The sequence below is a fragment of the Nicotiana tabacum genome, chromosome 3, assembly GCF_000715075.1.
Source record: "Nicotiana tabacum cultivar K326 chromosome 3, ASM71507v2, whole genome shotgun sequence".
NCBI classification, from domain to species: Eukaryota; Viridiplantae; Streptophyta; class Magnoliopsida; order Solanales; family Solanaceae; genus Nicotiana; species Nicotiana tabacum.
In genome coordinates this window covers 47,364,947-47,374,710 of record NC_134082.1, presented here as the reverse complement: position 1 = coordinate 47,374,710, position 9,764 = coordinate 47,364,947, and the positions used below count along the sequence as shown (strand labels likewise).

General features: G+C 34.5%; 1 protein-coding gene across 1 annotated transcript; it reads left to right on the top strand.

Annotated features, from left to right (window-relative positions):
- The first annotated feature begins 5,346 nt into the window (after nt 1-5,346).
- Nucleotides 5,347-5,745, top strand: LOC142176204 (protein DETOXIFICATION 56-like). The gene has a single exon (XM_075243323.1). The coding sequence runs from the start codon at nt 5,347-5,349 to the stop codon at nt 5,743-5,745; it is 399 nt and encodes a 132-aa protein (XP_075099424.1).
- The last annotated feature ends 4,019 nt before the right edge of the window (nt 5,746-9,764 follow it).

Sequence of the window (9,764 nt, the reverse complement as noted above, 5' to 3'; positions counted from 1 at the left end):
TCAAGTTTTTATTTTTATTTCTTTCAATTTTCAGTATTTGTAAATAATTAGTTTCAATAAGGTTAAGTCTTACTAATTGAATTTTAATCCAACTATGGGATAATTAGTTTTTTTTTATTTTTATTTTTTTACTTTTCGATAATTCCATGTTGTATTTATGATTATAATTTTATTACTTTCTGTTAATATTTATTTTCCTCTTCTATTTAATATGTCATTTTCAAGAATGTAGATATTGATTTTATATTTATAAACAAATTTAGTAATAATAAAAAGGTAGTCATTAAAGGATATTCTTAAAATAAGGAAGGATTTCGCTAAAAATAAATAGATGTAAATAATACAAAAAATTTACAGGATTCTCCAATCTCATTTATTTATTTAAAATTTTTTTTTTTTTAAAAAAAATTTTTACTTAGAATTTGGGATGGATTGTTTAGTGAATTTCACTTCCTTCCCCAAAGATAATGACGCGCTAGACTCTTTAGGCGCGATTTAATCAATTTTACCTTCCTAAACTCGGATGCGCATTTCATGCGACCAAAATCTAAATCTTAAAACATTGAATAAAAATGTGTTCCGGATTGCGGGTGCATTTCATGTGACGTAATCCAAAGACATGTTTTAAACGATGTTCACAATTTTTTTTTAAAAAAATAAAATAATAATAAAGTGGTAAAAAGTTAAATTTGCACATTGGTTCATAATTGTATTTAAAATCAGATAAATAAGCCGAATATGACAGTTGAGCGACCGTGCTAGAACCACGGAATTCGGGAATGCCTAACACCTTCTCCCGGGTTAACAGAATTCCTTATCCGGATTTCTGGTACGCAAATTGTAATATGGAGTCATTCTTTTCCTCGATCCGGGATTAAAATTGGTGACTTGAGACACCCTAAATCTCCCAAGTGGCGACTCTGAAATGAATAAATAAATCCCGTTTTGATTGTCCTTTAATTGAAAAAACTCCCTACGCGCCTCGCGGTGTGGAAAAAGGAGGTGTGACAACGGGTTCCAACCTTATGGGAACATGAGTTCTAATCATAGCATTTGGCTAGTCGTACTAGCTATGTATAACCTGCCACCATGGGATTGCATGAAAAATCCAGATTTCATGATGACGCTTCTTATTCCAGGCCCCAAGTGTCCAGACGATGATATCGATGTATATTTACAACCAATGATTGAAGAGTTGAAAGAATTATGGGACGGGGTGGAGACTTATGATGCATACTCAAAATCTAATTTTCTGATGCGTGTGGCTATCATGTGGACGATCAATGACTTTCCTGCATATGAAAATCTTTCAGGATGGTCAACTAAAGGCAAGCTTGCATGCCCTGGTTGCCATAAAGATACACAATCGACTTCCTTGCGTAGTAAGTTGTGTTATATGGGTCACCGTCGCTTCCTTCCCATTGACCATCCATGACAGAGAAGTAGGATGTTATCTGATGGGAAAGCTGAAATAGGAGTTGCACCTAACCCTTTAACAGGTGATGAAGCACTTGTGCAATTACAAGCTTTGGGTAATATGAGTTTTGGTAAAGGACAAAAGAGAAAGCGTGATGTTTATAGCAATGCTTACAATTGGAAGAAGAAAAGTATCTTTTTCCAATTGCCTTATTGGAAGAGTCTTATGTTACGACATAACCTTGATGTGATGCACATCGAAAGAAATGTGTCCGATAATATTATATTAACTGTCATGAATATGGTTGGAAAGACAAAAGACACATTGAAAAGTAGATATGACTTGATGGATCTTGGAATTAGACAAAGGTTGCATCCTATTGAGGATGGGAATAATATTTTGTTACCGGTAGCATGCTATGCATTGTCCGCAGAAGAGAAGCTGAAGGTATGCAGTTTCTTAGCTAATTTGAAGGTTCCTGATGCATTTTCCTCAAACATTTCAAGGTGTGTCAACGTACAGGAGAAAAAGATACATGGATTGAAATGTCACGATCATCATGTATTGTTGCAAGACATTTTTCCAGTAGCTATACGTGGTTTACTACCTAAGGAAGTGTGTGATCCAATTATAGCCTTAGGAAAGTTTTTCAAGAATATATACTCTAAGTGCTTGACGATTGAAGATCTTGATATCCTAGAGGCAGAAATTCCGATTATTTTGACCAAACTTCAACTTGTTTTCCCTCCGGCTTTCTTTGATGTCATGGTTCATTTGCCAAATCACTTGCCAAGTGAGGTAAAGCTTGGTGGACCAACTCAATATCAGAATATGTATCCTATTGAGAGGTAATTTATTGTTTAATAATTTCGATGCTATAGTTTTAGAATGACACACATTATATTAATAAGTCATTTTATATAGGTATCTGCGAACACTTAAGTCATACGTTCGCAACAAAAATCGTCCAGAAGGTTCAATTGCAGAAGGTTATTTGGCAGAGGAAAGCCTCACATTTTGCTCATGATACTTGAAGAATATCTCAACAAAGTTCAATAAACCAACTAGGAATGATGATGGATCTGTGTCAAATGATGAGATGTCTATCTTTAAAAAAAGTGGGCAAACAAAAGGTGCCTTAGAAGGCATCAGGCTATCTCATGATAATTTTAAACAAGCATGTATGTATGCACTTCAAAATTGTGAAGAGGTTTCGCATTTCATGGAGTAAGTCTCTTATTAACTCCAAGATAGTTTCACATTGAGATAGTTTGAATCCGATTTATCTTAACTAACTTAAAATGTAGGGAATATACAAGAGAGATTGAAAGCCAAAGTTCAATGAGAACTCATAAAAATGGGTTTCTTGATTGGTTTCGCGCACATGTAGGTATCTACTCAAATGATAATATTGATATTAGTTTATTCATCCCATCATGTTATTGGTCATAACAATATTGTTCGTCTTTGTAGATATTTGTACTATCTGCACAAGGACGCGCAAATGATGAGCTCATAAGCTTAGCCATCGGTCGTGTACCATTAGTACATCGATATTCAACATTTGTGGTGAATGGATTTAGATTCCATACAAAAGAGCTTGCATTGAGAAGAAAAACGCAGAATAGCGGTGTTCTTGTGAGAGGAGATGATTTAGACTCTAATAAGGAGTATTATGGTGTATTAGAGGACAATTATGAGTTATCTTATGTGGCAAATAGAAAAGTTTACTTATTCAAGTGTCATTGGTGGGATGTGGCTCGCTTAGGAAGAGGATATAAGATTGACAAATATGGCTTCACAAGTGTGAATACTCGGTGTGCCTTGAATACAAATGAGCCATTTGTGTTGGCATCTCAGTCAGAACAAGTCTTTTACTTAGACGACATGGTCGATAATGATTGGCTTGTTGTTGTGAAGACAAATCCTCGTGACCTTTTTAAAATTCCTGATAATAATGATAATTGTGTAGATATTGAAGATGAAGAATTACAGAATGAAGAAGTTTATCAGCAAGAGGAAGCTGAATTTAATACTTCGTTCACCAATGACCAAGAAAATATTGTTGATGTGTCTCTACATAGGGATAATGTTAAACCACAAAGTATTAATAATCATAATGAGGAAGATGATTTCATAAATGACAATCATATAGAAATATCAGAGAGTGAAGATAGCGAAGAAGAGTAAAAAGAAAAAGAGGAAGAGGAAGAGAAAAATACAAATCTAAAAGTTTAGACGTAAAAACTAAGTGTGGTGGCAAAATCAAAATTATGATTCCAGATGATATTGATAGAGCAGTAAGTTCTGGGGCTAGAGATATTGTTAATTACTGTGGTTTGATCATGAGGAGCACTATCTCGTTCCAAGATGGAAATTGGCAGAAAATAGTTCTGAAACACGGAGAACTAATGTGGTTAAGGTCAAGGTAATAAACTGCTTTCAATATTGTATTGACTTTAAGTTGCAAGGTTTATTTATGTGGTTAGGATATTGAATATAATGTTACATTTATTGTCAGGATAAATTTGAAGTTTGCAGCGGGTTGCGAGAGCATATGTTTCAAGCCTTTGTAATTAGCACTATGCAAAGGCTTTTTAGAGCATGGAAAGCTCGACTCAGCATTCTGTACTCTAAGTACAGTACTAATGAAGAAAGATTGTCTCATCGACCTGAAGATGTTGAGCTTGAGGACTGGAAATACCTAATACAATATTTTGGAAGTCCGGAATTTAAGGTATTAACTTAATACCTGAAGATTGTCTCTTTGAATGGTGATTTATTAAACTATTTACTTACAGGTTGTAAGTGAGAGGAACAAAAGAAATAGAGTAATTCAAGTAATTAAGCATACTTGTGGTACAAAGTCTTTTGCAGAAATAGAGGAATCTACGGTAAAAATATATTTAGTCCCCTACTATCACATATGCTTCTTTGTTATTTACATATTTATATATTTGCTTATATATTTTTTCTCCATAACTATATTGCAGAGAAATCTTATTACTGGAGAATTGGACACACCAGATAAAGTTTGGGAGATCCAACATACACGCAAGGATGATAGTGGTGAACTGGTGTGGTTGGATTCACAGTCCCAACAAATTCATGTAATTATCGAAAAACACTTATAAAGTTCTCTGTTTATGTAAGTTTCATTTAATATATTTTATTATATTTTGATTTAAATGATTATGCATAAATGCAGGGTCAACTCCAGGAAGTTGTCGCTCAGCAACAATCTGAGGAGATCGAGCATCCCATGACTAGAGATGAGATTTTATCCCCCATTGTTGGTGAGAGAACAGGCTATGTTCGTGGAAAAGGATACGGAAAGAAGCCTCCTAAAAAGAGTAATATTCAGCAGGCAAATATAGAGGCCAGCGTGTCTTCTGCTATTGATATTGTGCGTCAAGAGATGCAAGCCGAGATGGATAGGAAGTTGCAAGAAGAACGTGAACAAATGGCTGCTGAGTTGCAGAGAAATATGAAAATTGAATTGGAAAGGAAGTTGGCAGAGGAGCGTCAACACGCAAATGCAGAAGTAGACAAGAGGATATCTCTAGAAGTGGAGAAGAAAATGCAGGAACAATTTGCTAGTTTCTTGACCAGAATGCAACAATAACAGGTACTTGCTACGCTCCTTCTTAACAATTCTTCTTCCTTCTCGACATTTATTCTTTCTTCCTTCTGTAGTGACTTCATGAATAGTGTGTTGGTATCTTTGGTTTTGGATCAGACTACTGAAATTATCTGGACCATGTTGTCTTACTACTTGTCTTGAATGGTGGTGTTATGAAATCTTGGTTTTATTAACAAGACATCTCCCAAATGCTAAACAAGCAATTGGAGTTATAGCCATTATGTTAAATTTTGATTATTTACTCTTTTCTGTTATGCTTTCGTTAACAACGTGTGCATCTATTCGTATGTCTAATGAGCTTGGTGCAGATTGTCCTGGTCCTGCTTATCACGTAGCCTATGTATCGTTAGCTATGAGCGTTGCCTTGGGTTTTCTTGGTGGTTCTGTTATGGCTACTGCAAGAGGAATTTGGGGGCCATTGTTTAGTCATAATAAAGGGATTATAAATGGTGTTAAGAAAATGATGTTGTTAATGGAATTACTTGAAGTGGTTAATTTTCCATTAGCAATTTGTAGAGGAATTGTACGTGGAACGGCTAGGTCATGGCTAGGAATGTATGCAAATATTAGTGGATTTTATCTGTTAACTTTGCCATTAGGTGTGGTTTTGGCTTTCAAGATTAATCTTGGTCTTACTGGATTGTTGACAGGGCTTGTGATTGGAGTTGCATTCATTCTTTGGTAGAATCAGGGATATACATGTGTCTAGTAGAAAATTAGCATTGAATTTGACTGATGAAACTCAAACAATTATCTTCGGCCTAAATGATCAGGCTTACTTGCTCAAATTTCGCTTTCTTTCCTATTGCTTACGAGCCTAAATCCTTTTTACAATCTTTGCTTTGAGCTGATTGCAACACAGCTGAATGGCTGTTTGCAATACTGATTTGTTGTCTAGGTTTTATAGTACATGCACAAAGTTTTTGTCTTGGGCATCACAACATGCTGGATTTGCTTGTATTCACTTGTTTTGTTGTTAATTCTAGTAGTTTCTGAAGTCATCCATGTTTTTATCATTGATCCAAGTGTTTAATTTGGCATATTTTATTTAATTTCTTCCTATCTTTTCAAGTTATCGGACAGTGTCACAAATTACAACCAGAAATGAAGGACTGTTCCTATGAAAAAACTGCTCAGAAATTTTTGAAGGGAATGGTTGTCTGCAGAAGCTATGAAAAAACTGTTGAATGAGCAGAGTCATGAGGTTAAAAGCATTTACTAGTAATCACAGCATTCAGAATAGTAATCCAGTATTTTTGTTATAGAAAACTGCTGCTGCTGCATCATAGAAAAAATATTATCATGGAGTTGTTCTTTCTGGTGTAGATCACACGAGAGCAATTGCACTTAGTAGACTTAACATGCAAGATAGGAACATTTCCATTCATAAAGCAAGACAAAAATATAAAAGAAACAACTAAGGAATAAAGCCCCATAAGAATACTGAACATAATTCCTAGCTGTCTGCAGAAGCTATCTCACTTATGTCAGCAGAAGCTATCTCACCAATCTTGTCTTGTATCTGATTGATCTTGTAACTGTTCCAACTAAAAGTGACATCTAAGATTCATGCAACTCTTGCTTTGTGGTCCAGACAACTTTTGGAATTGTTAAGCTGCTTTGTAGTACACAAACTTTGGTTGCAACTTCTGGCTTTCCTTTGACATAGATTTAAATTTTTTAGAATTTTGATAGTAGTTGGATATAACAAATCTCATTATGTTCCTTATATATATCACTTTTGTCTAGCAGGGACAAGACACTTAAACAATTGTATCGTTCAAGGATGGTGTCGAGCAAGGATAAATTACAAGGCACTTAATATTTTGTCTTTTTTGGGATATGTATATGCGTACAATTACAATGAAGTGTCGGGTAGTACATATGTAATTGACTTTATAGTAATGATAATATTTATAATATTCGGCTTGATAAATTTTTTTGATGTTTGTCAAACATTATTGGTTGCTTTAATATTAATAGTCAATTGATATGAATATCTCTATATGAAATTATAGAGAATTAGGTTCCTACTGGCATGGAAATGTATATAATTTTGGTCGTTATAATTGTTGAGAAAATAGCTTTTAGTGGCGACATAGTTTTGTCAAAAAATTAGTAACTGTTGCGATATATAAGTGGCCACTGAAGGTCAATTTCTGTTGCAGCGACTTTAGTCGCTACAGAAAACATGTGTCTTTCATGGTTTAAACTTTTGTGGCCACTTTAGTCGCTACTAAAGGACATTTATAGTGGTGACATAACCTTGCCTCTGAACATAAATATTTTTTGTGGCCACTTTAGTCGCTACTAAAGACATTTTTAGTGGTGACATAATCTTGCCACTGAACATAAATATTTTTTGTGGCGCATCTTGTCACTGCTAAAGGTCAATATATAGCGGCGACCCATCTAATATTTGTTCTGATGGAACTATGTTTTGTGGCGATTTTTTCAACCTTTTGTGGCAACTCTGTTGCCACAAAAAATGTTCTTTTAGTGGCGACAACAAATGTTGCCATAAATAACCTTCAGTTACGCTTTTGCTTGTGGCAATATAAAAGTCGCCACTAATACTCTTTAGCAGCGACTTCTAGGGATTTTGTGGCTACTTTAGTCGCCACAATAAGCGTGATTTCTTGTAGTGGTAGAGCTTGGTGGACCTATGGGAGAAATTCAAAAATAGCCAGATTTACAACTGGTCGTTCAAAAATAGCCCAGTTTCAAAAGTAATCGAAATTTAGCCAATTTTTATGTAAAAATAAATCTGAGCGAAAATACTGTTCAAAACCCGGAAAATACGCCAGTATATTATGCTGGAGTTCCAGCTTAAGTATACTTGAACTCCAACATATTATACTGGAGTTCCAGGATAATTACGTTGGAGCTCCAGCATAATATGATGGAGTTCCAGCATAATATGATGTAGTTCCAGCATACGTACACTAGAACTCCAGCATAATATATGGAGTTCTAGCAAGTATACCGGGCCAGCATAAAATATTGGAGTTTAGAGCACCGATGCTCCAGTCTCCAGTATAATGAGCCAACAAAGTATACCGGTCCAGCATAATATGCTGGAGTTCATACACAGGTGCACCAAACTCCAATATATTATGCTGGACCGATCTCTGTTGCAACAAAATAGTGGTTATTTTTCATTGACTTGGTAAATGCTGGCTATTTTTGAATGATTAGTCTGAAAACTGGCTATACCGTGCTATTCTTACCCTTATATTATATCGTATATGGGCACCATACAACATTAAAATATTATTAAGGGTGAAATAAAAAAATGTAAAGTTAAACTGCTTTCAACTATAAATGATATTATTCTTTTTAAAATAAATTAATATCAAAATGACACAAACGAAAGATCGAGTAAAGACAAAAGAAACCAAAAGGCTTCTCATATTTTCCCACAAACTAATTACGTAGTTGTCATCATGTCGTTAAGCTTACAAAATTACAAGCTAAATATTGATAAGCAAGCATGTCTTTCTCGTGTCCTGGAAATTTGTTTTACTTGCTGACTCTTGATATAATCTGCACAGACAAACAAACAAACACGCAAACATATGATATATATTTGAGATTTAGAGGATGAGAAGTGCAACTTGGTTAAGGATAACCTCAGAGGTTCTTTGGATGATATCTCGGACTTCTCATCATTTCATCATGCCGAGCTTACCAACTCTCAAATTTAAAAATAAAAATAAAAAGGATTTAATTTTTATATACTAAATATATAAATTGGTCTACCTTGCCTTCCTTGGAAGTTCTACCTAAGATTAATCAAATGTCTTCAAAGCCAAAAAATGTGGAGAGCAAAAACAAGCTCTTTTAGAGTGGATTCACATCTATAGCAGGATTAAAGAATTTAAGAGTAGAACAAATTAAATAAAGGACAATCAAAAAGTACCTGAGATATATATGTATGAACCTTTGAACATATATAATAGAATTGATGAAATTAAAATGAAGCTCATTTATGTCTTGTATTGTTGGTGAGTGATTGAAGCTGCTAGATGACCTGATGAAACTAAACAAAGCCCAAATCCTTTCAAATATAGCGTCCAACCATCTGAGAGAAGGAAATAGATTATGGTCGTCTGAATTACCAGATCATGCTGGCAGCTTCAACCTCTCAAACCAACATACGAATATGGATAAGAGGAAGAGGAAAAACTACCTCTTCCATTTGGCTGATGGCATATATAACAGATGCACACAAACCATGCATGGATATATACTTTGGCGTTTGCACAAAAATTGAAGGATGTACCCCATAACTTTCCTCATCTACTAGGAGTATATACTAATTATAAATGCACCTCTTTCTAGATTTTCCTCTCTTTGTACAGTGTCAATATATAGAGGTTTTAATAGGTTGGTTATTTTGCCGTTTCTCTTACAGCTATTGACATTGACTTCTTGTCTTCACTAACTTGTTTTTCTTTTTCTCTTTCTCTTTCTCTTTCTCTTTCTTCCTCTCTTTTCCTTTCTCTAGTTTAAACTTGAGCTGTATTTTCTCTTTGCATGCTGTTTCACCAAATATTTTTTATCTCTCGCCATCATAAAGTATCAAATAATTTTATTGATCTAAACTTAGAATTTTTTTTTTACCTAACTAAATTTTATCTTTATTGAAATTTAATTTTACTCACATCATTAACCGTTAAACCATATCCTTGAGTGCCCTAA

Coding starts and splice junctions, on each gene's coding strand:
- LOC142176204 (XM_075243323.1), top strand. CDS start 5,347: ATGTCTAATGAGCTTGGTGCAGATTGTCCTGGTCCTGCTTATCACGTA.